Source organism: Rhinichthys klamathensis, unplaced genomic scaffold, assembly GCF_029890125.1.
Source record: "Rhinichthys klamathensis goyatoka isolate OS25496 unplaced genomic scaffold, OSU_Roscu_1.1 h1tg000050l_1, whole genome shotgun sequence".
NCBI lineage: Eukaryota > Metazoa > Chordata > Actinopteri > Cypriniformes > Leuciscidae > Rhinichthys > Rhinichthys klamathensis.
Genome location: NW_026606596.1, coordinates 4,614,225 through 4,633,166, shown reverse-complemented (window position 1 = coordinate 4,633,166; position 18,942 = coordinate 4,614,225). Strand labels below are relative to the sequence as shown.

Sequence of the window (18,942 nt, the reverse complement as noted above, 5' to 3'; positions counted from 1 at the left end):
CCTCCTCCTCCTCCTCCTCCATCTCTTCCTCCTCTGTCTCTACCTCCTCCTCCTCCTTCATCTCTTCCTCCTCTGTCTCTTCCTCCTCTGTCTCTACCTCCTCCTCCTCCTCCATCTCTTCCTCCTCTGTCTCTTCCTCCTCTGTCTCTACCTCCTCCTCCTCCTTCATCTCTTCCTCCTCTGTCTCTTCCTCCTCTGTCTCTACCTCCTCCTCCTCCTCCATCTCTTCCTCCTCTGTCTCTTCCTCCTCTGTCTCTACCTCCTCCTCCTCCTTCATCTCTTCCTCCTCCATCTCTTCCTCCTCTGTCTCTTCCTCCTCTGTCTCTACCTCCTCCTCCTCCTTCATCTCTTCCTCCTCTGTCTCTTCCTCCTCTGTCTCTACCTCCTCCTCCTCCTCCATCTCTTCCTCCTCTGTCTCTTCCTCCTCTGTCTCTTCCTCTGTCTCTTCCTCCTCCTCTGTCTCTTCCTCCTCTGTCTCTACCTCCTCCTCCATCTCTTCCTCCTCTGTCTCTACCTCCTCTGTCTCTTCCTCCTCCTCCTCTTCCACTTCCACTTCCTCCTTCTCTCATGCCCTCCATTGTGAAAATCACACATGCCATTTGGATTTGACATGGCTTTATATCCAGATATATCCATTACTGATTTGAAACAGATGTGTTCAATTTTGAGTGCCTGTGTGTTACCGATGACAACAGTGTGTTGCTTGTGTTTCACTTTTGAGGGCTGGGTTGTGCATTCTGAGTTGAAGTGCACCACAATGCTACATGTGCTTTGTGAATGACAATGTGTTTACAGTTTTGCACAAAGAGTGATTCCGATTTGCTAGTTGTGTCTAACCACATGAGAAGTGTTTAAAGTTCTGCAAACTGTGTGATTCAATCAATAAAGTGGCTTGTACACTTGTGACTTTGGTTTTGCAAATGGATTTTAGTGTTTTAGCAATTCAGAAATACTGTAATATGTTCTCAATAGAATTATGATTACTGTAGGCTAATATTGCAGGGCATTCAGTTACTTTTGAAAGGACAATAATAAAGTGTCGTATTTCATAAGACTTTAACTTTGCCAGCTATAAAAAAATCTAGCATTTCCTCACGTTTTACTACTGCTTAGTGACAGTCGATATGCATGGGATACTGGCGATGACAGTGATGGCCATTCTCACAGCCATCCACGCCCATTTAAGTTGCATTTTTCAAAAAGATTGTGAGCTAGACTTGAGCTGAAAGAGGGGGGTTTCATGACCCTTTAAAAAGATAAATCGACTCATCAGCTAACAGTGTGTAATCATCGTCTTCCATTGTCAACAGGCTCTATGCACTAACGCTGCTGCCAGTGTCTTTACCTCCGCATAGCGCGTTCTATAGCGAAGTGTACTAGCGGCCAAACTTTAATAAAATTCATTTTCTCAGAAACGAGACAACAATTTTAGAAACTGTTACGCTAGTCGGATTTCGCATGATATGAGAGATTACTCGCCCTCAAAGTTGTCGATGTAGCTCGAAATATATAATTTAATGCCGTTCTCTTTCTTACTCTTACAGCTAACTGCCTCACAATATTGTTAACATCACTCACGTTAACCGCTGGAAGTTCTTGTAAACAGCGAGTGTAATTTTCCATTATTTCCACCTAATGCAAAAACGGTTTGCGACGCAGCACCGGATGTAACTGGGCGGGCTGAGACAAAACACTGAAGCGATCGTGCATAGAGCCTATTGCGCTCGCTGCTGTTGCGTGTCCTCAAACTGGCAACCCGCATGAGCAAAGTCTGAGGAGGGGGCAGGGGAAACAACTCTCCAGTATTTACAATTTGAACTGCAGTATCCATTTCAACCGCTAGCTAGCTTTCAATATGACATACTGCACCTTTAATTCAAAATAGTTCGGAGCCTATCAAACAGAGAACTTTAGATTTTGACCAACTCAGTGGCACAATATCCGATGTGAATTCAAGCACACACCATTTACATTTGCAGCTCCTTCTTATCTTATTGCAGGTACATAGCCCACGCCCCAGAATCACACAATTGGTTGAGGCAAAAGTGACACGATGGATCGCTTCTAACTGAGCTTTTGAAAGCTGCACAATGTTCAGACACTTCAGGGAAATCAGTCTACGAATGGATTTCTTATTGATCCCTCTGCACATTTAACGATCCATTTAACAAACTCAAACAAAGAGAGTAATTTAACATCCCAAATACTACAAACCTTTACCTATATGTAAGCAACAACACTTTGTGGGTATATAAATGCACATCTTTATGTGTTTGAGTTTGAGGGCATACTGGAGGTTAAAATGTGTGTGTGTGTGTGTGTGTGTGTGTGTGTGTGTGTGTGTGTGTGTGTGTGTGTGTGTGTGTGTGTGTGTGTGTGTGTGTGTGTGTGTGTGTGTGTGTGTGTGTGTGAAAACCAGAGAGAGGATTTATAAAGGGCTGGGGCATTAAACGAGATTCAATGGCTCTCCAGTGTTCTGTGAAAGATGAAGGTCTTCCCCCAAGCTACCCATGGCCATTTTCATTCGTTCTACTGATTTCCCCCATCACCCCATCTGCCTCTCTACCCACAATCACTTCTCCAGAGATGACACAGGGCCTGCAGGGGGCCCGTGTGTGTGTGTGTGTGTGTGTGTGTGTGTGTGTGTGTGTGTGTGTGTGTGTGTGTGTGTGTGTGTGTGTGTGTGTGTGTGTGTGTGTGTGTGTGTGTGTGTGTGTGTGTGTGTGTGTGTGTGTGTGTGTGAGTATCTTGAAACACCTGAGTCATCTGAGTTTCTTTACCAAAAAGAAATGGAGGTGTGTGGGTTCGTTTGCCCTGCGAGCACATCTGTTTTTGCGAAGGGAAACAGCCGCTGCATCGAAAAATGAATACTTCCCTACTGAAAAACAGTAGAAGTAGGCTTGGCTATGTCTCAATATTTGAAAAGTACCCGGATTTGGTGAGATTCTGAAGTGTGCATTCGATGGACCCTTTACTATCCCATGAGGCCATGGGAGAGGAGTTGTGAATGACTGTGAAGCATTGCAACTGACACTGTAGGTCACATGACAATGCCAACATTTCATTCACAGTACATTATACTATATAGAACATACCTTTTTAAAGGGATACTCCACTTTTTTTTGGAAATAGGCTCATTAAACTCCCCGGAGTTTTACCGTTTTTGAATCCATTCAGCCGATCTCCGGTTTTGGCGGTACCACTTTTAGCATAGCTTAGCATACATCATTGAAGTGGACAAGATCATTAGCATTTCTAAAAAAAAAATTACTAAAGAGTTTCGATATATTTATCGAAACTCTTTGGTCATTTTTTTTTTTAGAAATGCTAATGGTAAAAAACGGTAAAACTCAACAGTTTAACTCTGGGGGAGTTTTAAAATGAGCCTATTTCCAAAAAAGTGGAGTATCCCTTTAATGACTGTGAAGTAAGTTTCAAACCAAATGTAGTATACAGCAGGCGATTTTGGACGCAGTGATCGTGTTCCTATAGACTCCACAACAATCCCACGATGCTTTCGTAATCTCACCAAATGCATTGAAGGGGTCATATAATGCCATTTTTGTACAAGCTAATATGATTCTTTAGGGTCTAAATTAAAAGTTTGTAATATACTTTAATTAAAAATTCTCATTAGTATTGTAAGAAAACACTTATTTTACCTGGTCAAAAACAGCTCTGTTTTCAGCACGCCGTTTCAGTGCATATGACTTTAAATGATCATGAGCTTTGCTCTCCCCGCCTCTCTGTTCTGCGCATACACCGTTTGTAACACAATAACACAATAACCACGCGTTGTTCATTATAAACGTGGGATTATGAATTATATTGAGAACATTGTACATAGAAAACATGCTGTAATGTACCCTGAGTGTAAACCGACGCATTCATCGTGAAGCGTGCAGCTGGCGATTTGCAAAGATTATATAAATATTAATATAAAGATTAATAAAACGTTACACTCACTTTAGTTCTTCTGAAGGTTCAGCAGGAAGACGAATAGGTTCCGATCCTTTATTCAGGTGCAGCTTCTCAGCAAAAACAGCTTTATATTGACCCTCGTTTATAAAGCAGTCTGGTGAGAAATGATTCTCGCAAACATGAGAGCATTGACGTTGCTCGTGGGGAATATTCCCTTCGAAAACAAACTCAGCCACTGCGTCTTCAGCGGTTCGGATTTAGGAACATTAAAATGACTGCTGTGTTCGTTATTACACCCAAGAACAGAACACCACAATCGCTTAGACGCCATTCTGCTCATAGACAGTGCTCCAGCATATCAACAATGACCGCGCCGATCCGCGCAGACTATGATTGACAGGACGAGCGAGGGCGGGTCTGTGTTGAAACTCCTGTGCTGACTCCTGTCAATCAACAATCGTGGGAGGGGCGTCCGTTTTATTGACGTCACAAAAACGAACGGCTCAATTTGAGGCAGGGGAAAACATATAAGGAGATTAAAACAAAACCACTGGATGGATTTTTATCATTATATGATGGTTGTGTACAGGCACTGCCAACACAAATTTCAGTACAATCAACTTGCAAAAGTGCATGTACCATTATATGACCCCTTTGAGAAGAAACAAAGTTATCATTTAGACAAGCTAAAGATTATTAATTTTTAGTTTAATCTAAATATTGTTGTTGTTAACTAGTGTTTGCATCTCTGTTCTTTTTTAAGTACTGATACCACAATGGTGTTATTTCACATTTACCACTGGGAAATTTGTGTGAGGGAGAAAGATTCCCCATGCAGATTTTGCAACGGGTTCAGTTTCGTCACCAGATCCGCTACATCGACCAACAAAACTGACTTCTGTGTAAGCAATGCTGGATACATCACTATGCAAACAACAGAACTTTGTTGCCTGCGAAATTTCGCGAATGTGTTTACAACTTTAGATTGACATAAATCAGCATGATCGTCTCTGAGTTTTAAGTAAATCGCTGATACTTGTAAGTTCGAAAATAAGCAACTTGGGCATCACTGCTCAGGATTTTCTCCATCATCAAATCTTTTCAACTTTTGTTCCTGTACTGATGTTTATGCTTGTTTTTGTTTTGTTTTCTTGTTTTTTTCTTGCTTTTCTATCTTCTGGCTTCAGATCTCTCATTAGCCATGTTTCCATCCAAAGTTACAAATTTAACTTATGTGAACAATTTGAGTACCGCAAAAACATTTGCAAATAAAGCACAGTTTCCATTCCATGTGTTCAGGAGAACAAAATCATCACTTCCTGGAAAATATAATAAAAATTATATAATAATATGAATTATTATCAAATTATTTACATTATTTACAAGTATGAGATTTCCATATGAGATCCAAACCAATCACGTGAACGAGTGGATCTCTGAGTTGGTGCGAGTGAGTGGAGGCGGGGCTAATTTGCATATTCATAGAACAGCGTATACTAAATGAGGCAAGGGTGTAGAGTATACATTCAATCTATTTGAAGGCGCTAAAATATGTTCTCTCTCTAGATAAGGTGGATGATGAATTGGAGATGACAATGGTCAGCCATCGGCCGGAGGGTCTCGAGCAGCTCGAGGCGCAGACCAACTTCACCAAGCAAGAGCTACAAGTCCTTTACAGAGGCTTCAAAAATGTATGTTCCCCAGCATTTCTCCTTCAATCCCACATCAGCACATTTACTTTTCACAAATTTCTTTTGACGCGTTTTCACAAGCTTATAGTGTTTATGTAATACATCCTTACGCCTCAATATCTTCTCTTATGAATCATCGCATCTCATCTGCATATACTTTCCCTGTGGTCCTGTTTGCCACGTCTCATCTGTCTTTAAAACTCTGTAAACTCTTATTGTTCCTCTTTGCATTATCCAGCGTGTCACTAATCACTGTGCGCTAGCCTAAAGCAACAGTCAGCTAGTCATATTTCAATACCAACCTTCACACGCTGTAGACACACACATAAACAGTCAGCAAAACACCCACACAGCAGCTCATATTTGTTGCGTTAAAACAAGCTTTACCAAATATACAGCGTAGTTCTCTATGGCAGTGCATCTACTATTTGTACATCTCATCAACCTAATTGTTTGAGCACTTTGTGTCCTTGTTACACATTACTTGTATTTAATTATAATTGTATTTAATAATTACTTAGTAATTATTACTATAAATTATTATATGCAACTAACCCTAATCATAACCCAATATTAAGTAGCTACAGTTCATTATTATTATTCAGTACTTAATGTATAATTACACTGTAATACGTCGACCTTAAAATGAAGTGTAACCCATTTTTAAAATTATATGATATATTAAAGGATTAGTTCACTTTTAAAAAAACTTTTGCTGATAATTTACTCACCCCCATGTCATCCAAGATGTCCATGTCTTTCTTTCTTCAGTCGAAAAGAAATTAAGGTTTTTGATGAAAACATTCCAGGATTTTTCTCCATATAATGCACTTTACTGGGCACCAAACGGTTCAAGGTCCAAATGACAGTTTCAGTGCAAACTGCAAACTGTTCAAATGGTTTTAAATGACACCAGACGATGAATAAGGGTCTTATCAAGCGAAACGATCGCTCATTTAAAAAAAAAATAACAACGTTTAAGTTTTATAAGCTCACATGCTCGCCTTGCTCTGTTCTGTGTAACTCTCCTGTTCGAACTCGTTCATCAAAATGAACAAATCTTTTTCCGAGTCAATTCGTTCATTTCGGTCGTTAAATGGATCAAATGACTCGAAAAAAGATTTGTTCATTTTGATGAACGAGTTCGAACAGGAGAGTCACGAACGTGCATCACAGAACAGAGCAAGGCGGGCATTTGAGCTTATAAAACTTAAACTTTGTTATTTATTTTTTAAATGACCGATCGTTTCGCTTGATAAGACCCTTATTCATCGTCTGGAATCGTTTAAAGCCCTTTGAACAGTTTGCAGTTTGCACTGAAACTGTCTTTTGGACCTTGGACCGTTTGGTGCCCAGTAAAGTGCATTATATGGAGAAAAATCCTGGAATGTTTTCATCAAAAACCTTAATTTCTTTTCGATTGAAGAAAGAAAGACATGGACATCTTGGATGACATGGGGGTGTGTAAATTATCAGCAAAAGTTTTTTTAAAAGTGAACTACTCCTTTAACAAAAAAGTCTGCAGAGCTCAAGTTATCATATCCAATTTGCATATGCAGGAATCAGTCTCAAGCCAATAATATGAAGTGTTTTTCCACCTTCAGGAGTGTCCAAGTGGAGTGGTGAATGAAGAGACATTTAAACACATTTATGCACAGTTTTTTCCACATGGAGGTACTTGATGTAAAATCCTTACATGCTTCTTACGATACATTTCAGGGAATCTTAAATGTCTAATGTTTTCATCTGTTGTCACCGCTGTTCCAGATGCCAGCACGTATGCACATTATCTCTTCAATGCGTTCGACAGCAGAAATAATGGATCCATAAAGTTTGAGGTATGAAGATATGAGATGAGATATGAGCATAAGATATGAACATAATATTTATGTGACATTGCACACAGGATTTATTTTCTCGCTCTCTCTCAGGACTTTGTGATGGGACTTTCTACTCTGCTGCGGGGGACCGTCCGAGATAAACTAGAATGGACATTTCATCTATATGACATTAACAGAGATGGATTTATAAATAGGGAGGTATGTCATAATTAAAAAGGCAATTATAATAATGTATTAACTATAATAATAATTATCATAATTCAGTAACTAACTCAATGTTCATGTACCTCACAGGAAATGACGGAGATAGTGAGGGCCATCTATGACATGATGGGGAAGTACACGTATCCAGCTTTAAAAGGGGATGTACCGAAGCAGCATGTGGATACCTTCTTTGAGGTCAGTAATAAGTCATTATTTGGTGAATATTTAAACATGCAGGTCATATTTTAAAACAAAATGGGAAAAAAATGTATCTGGCCAAAACTGATGTCCGGCCTAGGAAAATTGACATCTTCACTCTTTATTCAAATATACTATTAAATTTGTTTAAGCATATTGTGTAATTGTGCTTGGAGTCAATTGTTTGCTTTGTGATGAAACATGCCAAATTGTGCAGACATAATTTCTGGCCAAGCTGTCATAATCATTTTTTTTTTTTTACATATGCAAAAACAAGAAAGAACCAACAAAAATGTATAACGGATTATGTTGTAGTCAATTACTTTTTTTTCTGTGGTCTTTTTGTTTTTCTATGCAATGTTTTGCATAATAAAATAAAACATGTAGCATGTAGTTTGCCTTTTTTGCCAAATACCTTAAGTTTAGCGTTTTGTTCGTCCCTCATATTTAAAATATATGTTATTATTTTTAAATCTAAAATATTTTCTTCATATTTTGATGGTTTAATTTAATCTAACATTAAAATCAAATATCCCCTCATGACATCACTTTTAGCCACTACTATACACACATACAAGCATATTTTAGCAACATAAAGGCTCTTTTTTTTAACTCCATACTCAGATTAATCTTACTAGATACTAAAATGTGCATGGTTCAAAATACATATAGACTTAATTTCCTAATTAATAATTGATACATTCCTTTCTTTCAATTTTGCGGTTAACTGTACATTATGAATAGTGATATTTACCCATCCCTGTGCTTGATTTTTACAGCAAAAATGACAGAGCAACTTAAATAAATGATCTCTCTCCTACAGAAAATGGACAAAAACAAAGATGGAGTTGTAACATTGGAGGAGTTTGTCATTGCCTGTCAGGAGGTATGTTCACATTACATGCTAAGTGATTTCAGCTGTTTTACATTTGCCTTAGTCTTAAGGTGAATTCAGAACCATACGAATTATTCATGGCTTAAAGAAATAGTTCACTTAAAGATGACAATTCTGAAAATGAAACTCATTTAACCTACTCACCCTCAAGTTGTTTCAAAATTCAAAAAGTATGAATTTCATTCTTCTGCTGAACACAAAATAAGATATTTTGAAGAATGTCGGTAACCAGTCAGTGAGTTGATGTAGGCCTACCCCATTGATGCTAGAAAAAAAAAATACTATGAAAGTAAAGCAAAAAATTCACGTGAAAAGCCACATGTAAATCCTCTGCAATGTTCATGCAATGTGATCCAGTTTAACTGAAAAGAGTATGGTGCCTCGGTGTGGTCAAACAGGTGAACTACATCTAAAAGTTTCTCTTTTTCTCACCAGGATGAAAATATGATGAGATCCATGCAGCTCTTTGAAAATGTGATGTAGAAAAGATCAACCAGAAGAAGAAAAGAACAAAACAGAGAGTGGGGAAAAGAAAGCAAGATGGGGATTTTATATTTAAATGTGTTATATTTCACTGGACTGAGTTCTGGGGGAATATAATGGCCTGAGGGAATCTGCGAGTCTTTAGGGTTCGTTTTTTCTCTCTCTTTTCAAACCTTATAACATATTTAATGTTGTCTTTTGCTGGTGTTTTGGGAAACTATATCAGCCCAGAATCCACCTTGATCCAGCCACAGAAGACTACATGTTTGAAAAGCATTGTGCGATGATCAACACCCTTCTTCCTGTGAAAACGAACGCCAGTCTCAAACTTTTTTTTTCGTTTGCTTGACCCTAGAGCTCAGGACTCTTGGTGTACTGGGACTGCAAATACAGCCTCTTTTGCTTGCTTTCTTGCCAAAAGAGCTTGCATGATAAAAACCAGCAGATGTGTTCCCTATGAGTTGCTTGAAATAATCTTGGCCTTCAAAATATCTATTTATGTTTTATGGGGTTTGAGGAATACTCAATTGGATGTTGATTTCCGTGTCTTGTGTTGTCAGAGTTGTTTGTTAATAATTGCTGTTTCCAGTCCGTCTGCTTATGTCTATCTGTCTCAGTACTTGTCAAGCCATACCAGATCATAGTGAATAAGGTGGGACAGAAGTTAAGTGTTAACTCTGTGAGGAGTAAGAGACTGACAATCTAGGCCCTGGATACTCTAATACCTTCAAGAAGGACAAAACAACAAAAACCCAGATTACTTATATAAAATAAAGGGGGGGGGGGGAATATTTAGAATATATATAGAAGTCGAGTGGTCAGGGTGAGTCGTAAGAAATATAAGCTGTATATAATGGCAAGTATGGTGCCACATGAGGAAATGTCCAGTGAGGAGAATACAAACTGTGAAAACTAAATATCAGACATATGCTGTGCAATTCAAATCTCAGTCAAAACTGATTAAAATGTTTGTGGAATAATATTCAGCTGTGTTTTTTTTATTATACTCTTAAAAAGGTTGGGTTTATTTTTCAAACTTAAATGCTGGGTTCAGTCTGTTGGGTTATTATTATTATTTTTTATGTAAGTGCTGGAAAGCATGAATGACATCCATTTATAGTGCATCATTATAATTATTATTTTTTAAAAAACTTTATTATGACGTCTCAAAATCATTAAATGTTTAATGTTAATCAACTATGTTGTTTATTAAAGTGTTTCACTGTGAATTTGATATTTTATGAAATGGAGAACAGAATAGATCAACAGTTCTCAACTGGTGGGTTGTGACCCAACAAAAATGTGTTATGAACGGCAGTGAATTAAGGATAAATATTAGTGTGTAATAAAGGATAGCAAAATAAATTGCCTTGTTAATTAAAAATAACTAAGTAAATAAATGTGTCCTATATCAAACTACATAATTTGGTATTAATCTGTTACGTGGTAATATCACATCCAATTCTAATCATCACACCTCCAAAAAATATATAATAATAAATAAATAAATTCCAAGGCTTTGGCAAATTTTAATTGAAACAAAAAGTAAACTAAATGTGCATTCTTTTTCCAATGCACAGAGTTCGAGAGTGTAATATATTACATTTAAATCTTTCACTTGGATAAATCTCATGCTCTGTCTACAGTTGCCTACATATAAATCATACCCTATGAGTCTCTGTCTATGGAGTTCATTGATTGGCTGGACTGGAGGACCGTCCCATAATGGGCGTGGTTTACTCAATGTGGGTTAGTGTGTCCATCCCGCACTGGAGTTCGAGTCGCGACACAGTTCAGCCTAGTACAGACACACATAACCTACAGAGATGGATCTCGAACAAATGGGTCCCCAAACCTTCTTATACGGTATGTAATACTTACCTTGATCCGTTCTGTGTCATAGTCTATTAGATCACACGTATAGTACGTAAACGTGACAATGTGCATTTTTAAGTTAAGAAAACTGAAGATGGCGTAGTGTGGTAGCTTGTCAGCTAACCCAAGTTATATTATCAGACTCAAAATTGCTTAAAAGCACAGGTTGGTGTTTTAACTGCTGTAACTACAGCGTATTATATTGCTTAAATCCCTCGATTTGGAGTGACAAACTAAAGCACGTGTGCAGCATGAATTGGCTAACTTAGCTAGCCTAATCGATTAGCATAAGATTATGATTTCATAAGGTTAGTCAGCAGTTAACCCTGACAGCTTTTATGATCAAATTCGAAATAATCTTCTGAATTAAATGCATTAAAGCAACGAAAACGGAACCCTCACAGCACAGCTGATGTCTCCCTGCACGCGCTCTCTTAAACACGTGGACTGGCCTTGGGGCTCCAAAATGGCGTCACTCTACTAACGTTACACGTGTTAGATGAGACAACGCATTGTGTGTAAATTTCGCTTGCTACTGAAAATTCAAGTTGTATTCTTCGTTATAGGCAATAAGTTAATGGATGTTCATTATGTAGTCTTGTTTTTTCCGTTTGTTTTCCTGACAACATATTTGCTCGAATTACACCAGTTCTAAACTATTGGTAACGTTGCCAATGAATGATCTCTAGTATCTAACGTTAACTTACTTAAACGTGCGATGGTTTGGGGAAACGCAGCCCCGATTTAAGCATTTTGTCTGCATTGTCAGGTCTTTAGTAAAATGAAATTTTAACATGATGGAGCATCTCACAAGCCTCGCCACGTGGACTTCCACATTTAAAGTCAGTTATGTTGCGGTAAAATCCTGTTTGAAATATTCTCAAATACAACCGGTGCAACGTGCCATGCAGTGAAATGACGGCTAGAAATCATTTTGATATTCTTTGGATTTAGACCATCAACGAATCCGTTCTCAAAACGTACGTGCGGAATGATTTTCACCAATCGAGTTTTATCAGACCTAGCGATTCACTGGCTCATTAAACCAAGAAGCGTGCGTCATGGACCACGTGTCGACTGAAATGAATCACTGAATTGGTTTTGAGTTTATCAAAAGTACTGGTTCTCTGAAGTTAGTTACACTACCCAATACAAAAGATGTATTGATGCCTTTTTTTATTTTAAACAAACTTTTTGTTTGTTTTTACAGGTTGTGAACTCAAGGCAGGCAAGGATGTCAGTTTTAACCCAGAGGATGATGATTTTGATCATCAGTTATCAGTCAGAATGGTATGTTACGTTTGCTGTCAGACCTCTCTGGGCTTCTTTTAAATGGTCCTCAAAGTTTTATTAACATTTAAATGTCATACTTAAGGCATTTGTTCCTGTTCCTGCAGGCCTGTGTCGATCCCGCAACAAAAGATGAGCTGAACGTTGTGGAGATTGAAGGGCAGGATTCAGAGGGTCAGAAGGTCAAAGCAGTTCTGGCCACACTCAGGCCTTCCACCCTCCCCAGTGTAAGCAGAATCAGTCATGTCATTTCACACTCCTTTTGGTTGGGCTTGAGTTAATCTGGAATTGCTGTGGTTGATTTTTAACTAAACATGTGTTTGAATCTCAGGTGTCTCTAGTTGGGTTTGAGATCACTCCACCTGTTGTGTTCCGTCTACGCTCTGGTTCCGGTCCAGTTCACATTAGTGGACAGCATCTCGTCAGTGAGTACTTGATAATACTTGGTCTATGATTATTAACTGTTGTCTCAGATAAACGCATAAAAAACTGCTTCGGGAAGCCTCAGTAAATTTCTTATTGGAATCTTCCTTCTGTCAGTCATGGGAGGAGACCAGTCCTTTGACGAAGAGGAGGAGGAGGAGGAGGAGGAAGAAGAAGAGACATTGACAACAGGCAAAAAGAGGCCAGCGTCATTGACTCCGAAGCTTTCTGTAAGCTCTCAAATTAATCTATAGGATTTATTATGATGATTTGATTTTGTGGCTAATTTAACTATCTTTCATAGAAAAAAATTAAGTTGGAGGAAGAGGATGAAGATGATGACGACGATGATGAGTGAGTGTTGTCTTCAGTGTTTTAGAAACGCCAGCTTTTCAAAATAAAATAGTAACATTTTACCTTCCCTTCCAGGGATGAAGATGATGAGGATGACGATGAAGAGGAAGAAAGCTTTGAAGAGTCGCCTGTAAAGGTCAGACGAGTTACCCAGACCCCTTAAATCTTGTAGAATGTGTAAAAGTGTGATCAGAAATGCTTATTTCATATTTTCCCATTGTTCTGTCAGGTAAAGAAGACCCCATCCAAAGCACAGACCCCTGCACAGAATGGGAAAGGACCCAAGCCCAATACACCTGCCAAGCAGGTTAGCATCTCTCTTTCTCCTTAAAGAAAATTGTCAAGTCTTGAGTTGCAGCATTTGCTGACGTTTCTTTTCTCATTGATTTGATATTATGCTCTCACAGCTCAAGACTCCAGAAAAGAACAACAAGGGTGACAAGAAAGTACAGTCGCCCAAAACGCCACAGACGCCACGGGTTTTCACTGTCCCAGAGATCAAGGCCAAGATGATGGCAAGTGTAGAAAAGGTGCGTTTTCCCTGACGTCCTCTCTGCATAAGTAGTCACAATGAGATGGTGTATGTGGTAAAAAAAAACATTCCGCACCTCAATGGAATACGGTGTAGTTGATGCATGGTATTCTTGACAAAATAATCATACCTGAAGATGTCACTTTCAACAAGGTAATTTCCTTTTTTATATATATATATATATTTTTTTTTGTAGGGTGTATCACTACCAAAACTACAGCCAAAGTTTGAGAACTTTGTGAAGAACTGCTTCAAAGCCACTGATGCAAAGGTATGTGTATTGCTGTTTTTCTTTGACTTTGTGTCAAAAACATAAGATTATCAAAGATTTTTTTTTTAATTATCGTTATTGTTCAATTCAATTGAAATTCAAATGTTGGCCACCACCAAGTTTTTCAGATATTTGTTTTTAAATGGTTTTAATACATGTTGCAGCCTTAAAAAGGGGTATAATAATGCGGTTCATGGATTCTTATCTGTGGAATGTGCCAGTTCTGGTATTTTACACGGATAAATAGCCATTTTTAAATAGATTTTTACCTTTTATGGGCATTTTTACCTTTTATAAAAGCTTTTTTTTTTGTTTTATTATTAAATAAATGCATCTTTTGTGTCAAATTCTTACATTTAATCAATAAATTCAGTTACAATAATAAGAGACTAGAGATGCACCGATTGATTGGCTGGTGAGCGGAATTGGCCGATTTTCACGTGATCGGCCATGACCGGCCGGTCAGTCTGACATATGGCGATTTTATGCCGGTCAAAATGCACTCAGGCGGCGCATGATTAACATCACGCAACATCACACGTGCACACGGAACGCACATGTAGGAAACCTTGTGAATTACGGCCGTTTCACACCGCAAGCGTGAGCGGCGCACATTTTTTTCGCCATGCATGTTAATCAACGAGTGCATTCACACCGGGAGCAGGAGCAGCGCGTGAGCGTCGAGCAGGAGTGTCACGTGAGCAGCAGTGAAGCGCGGGTTTCGGCGCAGAGTCTATTTTTGCTGCGCAGCTCACGCTCAATTAAAGTTAAAGCACACTTTTGATGGTCAAAATAAATGATTTCTCACAAAAAGTGCCCAAAATGCACAGAATTTGCATGTCTAGTGTGTTTTAACAAGAACTGGAGTAGGCTATGTCAGAAATTAAAATGAAGAGTCTTTATAGAAAATTTACCCATTTAAACTTGTTTTTATTATTCAGTTTGGGTAAAAGTATATGGTGTTTTATAAAAAAAAAATATATATATATATATATATAGAAAATAAATATTTGTGTTATTGAAAATAAAAAACTGGTTAGAAAACAATAAAATCGGAATCGGCTAAAATCGGTATCGGCAGGTCAAACTCAATGAAAATCGGAATCGGCCTTGAAAATTGTAATCGGTGCATCTCTATAGGAGACAATAGGGCTGTTACCAATCAAATTAATTCAGTATCAACAAAATTCATCTTTGCAATGCAGAGGAATCACGAAGTGGCATTTACTGTTTAATGCAGCTCAGAGGTGTCGAGTGCATTTAACCTGCAGTGTCAAGTCACCTTCATTTACAATACAGATTGTTTCAAAGCAGTTTTACAGTGATAACAGGAAAATAATGCAAAAAAGATTGTTTTTGGCTGTACAGAAGCTCTAGAAGAAAGTCGGTGTCTTGCTTAAGTGAGTTTTTGATTAATTTTAGTTGTAAAAATCATTAGTTATTAACGTAGGGGCCGCTTACACAACACCATTTTGAACTTGAAACTTTTAATGTGTTCTGGCCGTGCATTTGCCACAACAGCGTTTTGGTGGCCTGAGTACGCAAACTTTGAAGTAGGTTTTTGAAAAATGATATGGTTATCTCTGTGTAAACTTCAAAACGTGAAAACTGTGACGGCATACGCAGTACGTGTTTAGTCCATAGGTAAGTGCGCTTGAATTAGGGATGTCAATTTTCACAAATTCCCATGATCGATCGTCGTTTAAATTAACGATCAATTAATCGATTAATCGTTAGCCTTAATACTGCAATATGCGTCTGCTGCAGTGCATATGGCCAACAGCATGACAGCGTCTGCAAATGCTGCTCAAACCGCTATGTTCCTCACCAAATTAATGAGAATGGTTTTAATCTAAATAAAGGGCTAGTAGGATTGTAAAATGTTTCGATGTGATTGATAATTAAATTTCAGGGCTCGAATTTCGGCGCGGGATTGCGGGTATTGCGCATAATTCTAATAATTCCCACAGGTCTCCCATTTATAATGCAGGAAATTCCCGCAATCGTAATCCACACAGATTATAAAATCAAATAATTCTTTTAACAACTATCTGCCAGGCGCAATTTCACAAACAGCGTGAGTGTTCAGCGTGCCGCGTCTTCTATCTCTCTTCTCTCAAAATGTGTTGTGCAAGGCAAGCATCAAGCGCTGCGGCGATAATACACACTCGCGTTTAGGAGTCGGGACATGACGGAATATTCACTTGCACAATCGGGCCAGCAGTGCATCGTGACTGAAGTTTACCATTTGCACGTCTTTTTAAGTCTTGCAAGTTTAAACATTCAAGCGATTTTAAACTAATCAGTGCTCGCGCTCTCTGAGATGATTTTCTATGCGCACATTCATAGAGAATCCGCCTCAAAAACAGCTGGCCAGTAACAAAAGATATTTTTCGCGGATTATATTGCTTTAACACGCAAAATTGTGTCAATTTCGGTCTTCGTGAGTATACTCTAAACATAGTCGGTTTTGTCTTTTAATAAGCATAAAACGCATGCCAGTATAATGAACACAGGATCCGTGCACTAGCTCATTAATTTAGTTGTCAAAACAACAAAATATAGCTTTAAGTTAAAGGAATCAGGATTAATAGCCTATATATATTTAATTTATTCAGGACTAAAATACTACCCAGTGTTATTTTCCATTTGATTACTTTATTCAGTTTCTGTAGGCCTATATGAAGTTAGACCCATTGAAAAACATTTCTCTTTATTTGTCTTTATTTGTATCTTTATTCTATTGTATTTATTTGTGCTACTTTTTTCAATTTAATTAAACAATTTAAATCAAGCTTCCTTGTGTTGTGTAAACTCTTAACAACAATATTACCCCATTGTAAAAATGCAATGAGCAATAAGATGTTGCAAATACTTTTATCCAGATTTTAATAATATTTTTCTTGTACATTTTTTTCTGTGACAGAAAATACATCTGCCCACTACAGTGGACTTTATGCGCCAAAGGGTATTGTGCCTATTGGGTCTACATATTTAGATTCCGCTTTATTTTGTACGTTTTAGTTAAAATTATTATATAATTTACACTTTTTATTAAACAGCAATATTAAATAGTCTTCAGATTTTTACATTACTATATTAAATTATGTCATATTGGTGGTGGTTGAGGAGATTCCCCCTTCCATATGTGAAGCGCTTTGAGTACCCTGAAAAGCGCTATATAAATGTAACAAATTATTATCATTATTATTATTAGAATTAATTGCCCTGTTCTAGATATTGGTCTCCCAATTCAAGATGTATTCATATAAACAGTTAAAAGGGATAGTTCAAAAAATGAAAATTTACATATTCATACATACTCATCTTGGATGGCCTGAGGGTGATTACATTAACAGCAAATTTTAATTTTTGGGCTAACTATCCCTTTAAGAACACAATACTCATAACATAAGAATGCATTATGAAGCCATTATCCACATATATTTATGTGTAACATGCTTTTTTTCTGAATATATCATTGTTTTCCTCTTCAAATGCAATTTGACTGCATCAAATGCATCCAGCAGCTTGCAGAAATAGGGGTGTTAAACCTGCAGAGTTGAAGCACATCTCTGTATGACTGAACCTCACTGCAGCTGTTGTGAACTGATACTCCTGATTTGAATGAATCCTGCTGCTCTCTTACAACATAAAACACACAAACACAAGCATTCTGAAATGCTTTACTGACTATTGCATATTGTGACCACTGAATTTTACTGCACAGTTTTACTGCACGTTACTTCATAATTACCGGTATGTGATAATGATAACATATTTTTCTTTATTGTTTTAGGTAGGAATATAACTTCTTTTATAGTTTCATCTGTGCACATAAAAGATTCAGAATCTTGCAGAAGCAGAACTGAAATACAAAAGGAAAACTGGAGACTAAAGTCTAAATTCTTATGTAAATCTCCTAATCAATAAATACAAAACTCTCACTCTGTCTTGCTGCTCTCGATCCACTTTGCACTTCCACCCACATAGTCCAAAAATATTTCAATATGCAGCACAGGACATAAAAGGTCTTTTCTGAGCATGTCTAATAGAATAAGAAGCATCTGCTCTGGGGACATGCTTTACAAACCTCCCACTAAAAGAAAGGTTTCAAACAAAGAAACAAATAGTCAATTATCACATTACTGTTATATTTAGAGTGACATTAAAAAAAAAAATCGCTTTATGCCTAAAGGTAAATTCTACCGCATAGAGGTTATGGTTTCCAAGGAGCTCTCAGGTCTCAGCTTTGTTTCAGATGTGTCCTTAGAAGGAATACAAATAAAAATTAAACAGTTGTTGACATGTACAGTATAAAGATTCAAATAAGGTGGATTTCATTGCACATAGTTTGGACATGAGAAAAGTTCATATTTCAGATCTCTTACTTTGCAGACTTTGGTATCTTGGCACATCTGAGCACAGTTTGAGACATTGTTGAAATCTCTTCTGAAACCCTTGTGGAGACACATGTGATATTACCAGGGTCTTTTTCTCTAGAGAATACTTTTCCAGAGAAAATGCATTGCATCTTTCCTTCGTATTTCCTCTTAACTTTATCCGTCTCATTCCTCCGGCATCATCCTGCCATCTATCAGAGCTGTCACTTCTCATTACCTCTTCCCTCTTTCTCTCTCACTTTCCTCGTATTCTGTCTGACTATTTTGGATTCCCCTCAGTTAGGGCAAGGATGACAAATGAGGGTAAGAGGTTGGAGTGGGTTGTTCGTGGGAATTTTGGGGTTGGAAAAAATATATTTCAAACAAGCAATATTTTACCTAGCAAAATGATATTGATATTCTGAATATAATCTTTAACAGTAGAATGGAAAATTATAAAGTATAATTCAATTGAATTTAGTAGAAACTTTAATAGAATGAAATCTAGGAAAATAAAGCAGAATAAAATAGAATATTAATAAATATAATCAAACAGATGAGTAAAATAGTACAGAATATAAA

General features: G+C 37.6%; 2 protein-coding genes and 1 long non-coding RNA gene across 4 annotated transcripts in view; 2 read left to right on the top strand and 1 right to left on the bottom strand.

Moving 5' to 3' along the window:
- LOC130082917 (Kv channel-interacting protein 1-like) overlaps positions 1 to 9,549 on the top strand; it is a 50,921-nt gene extending 41,372 nt beyond the window's left edge. For both annotated transcript variants that reach the window (XM_056247839.1, XM_056247840.1), the window contains exons 2-8: positions 5,488 to 5,612; positions 7,217 to 7,286; positions 7,380 to 7,450; positions 7,544 to 7,651; positions 7,748 to 7,852; positions 8,679 to 8,741; positions 9,186 to 9,549. In XM_056247839.1, coding sequence (XP_056103814.1) covers positions 5,488 to 5,612; positions 7,217 to 7,286; positions 7,380 to 7,450; positions 7,544 to 7,651; positions 7,748 to 7,852; positions 8,679 to 8,741; positions 9,186 to 9,233 — 590 coding nt within the window. In that variant the 3' untranslated portion in view covers positions 9,234 to 9,549. The remainder of the gene's footprint in view (positions 1 to 5,487; positions 5,613 to 7,216; positions 7,287 to 7,379; positions 7,451 to 7,543; positions 7,652 to 7,747; positions 7,853 to 8,678; positions 8,742 to 9,185) is intronic.
- LOC130082920 (uncharacterized) overlaps positions 6,833 to 18,942 on the bottom strand; it is a 49,737-nt gene continuing 37,627 nt past the window's right edge. Inside the window, exon 2 of the long non-coding RNA XR_008806801.1 lies at positions 6,833 to 6,928. This is a non-coding gene — a long non-coding RNA (uncharacterized LOC130082920). The remainder of the gene's footprint in view (positions 6,929 to 18,942) is intronic.
- On the top strand, positions 10,991 to 14,031 carry LOC130082919 (nucleophosmin-like). The gene is made up of 10 exons (XM_056247841.1): positions 10,991 to 11,099; positions 12,319 to 12,398; positions 12,506 to 12,625; positions 12,730 to 12,823; positions 12,939 to 13,051; positions 13,126 to 13,175; positions 13,251 to 13,311; positions 13,405 to 13,482; positions 13,583 to 13,705; positions 13,904 to 14,031. Exons 1-10 carry the CDS (start codon positions 11,060 to 11,062, stop codon positions 14,021 to 14,023), a joined length of 879 nt encoding a protein of 292 aa, XP_056103816.1. The 5' UTR covers positions 10,991 to 11,059; the 3' UTR covers positions 14,024 to 14,031.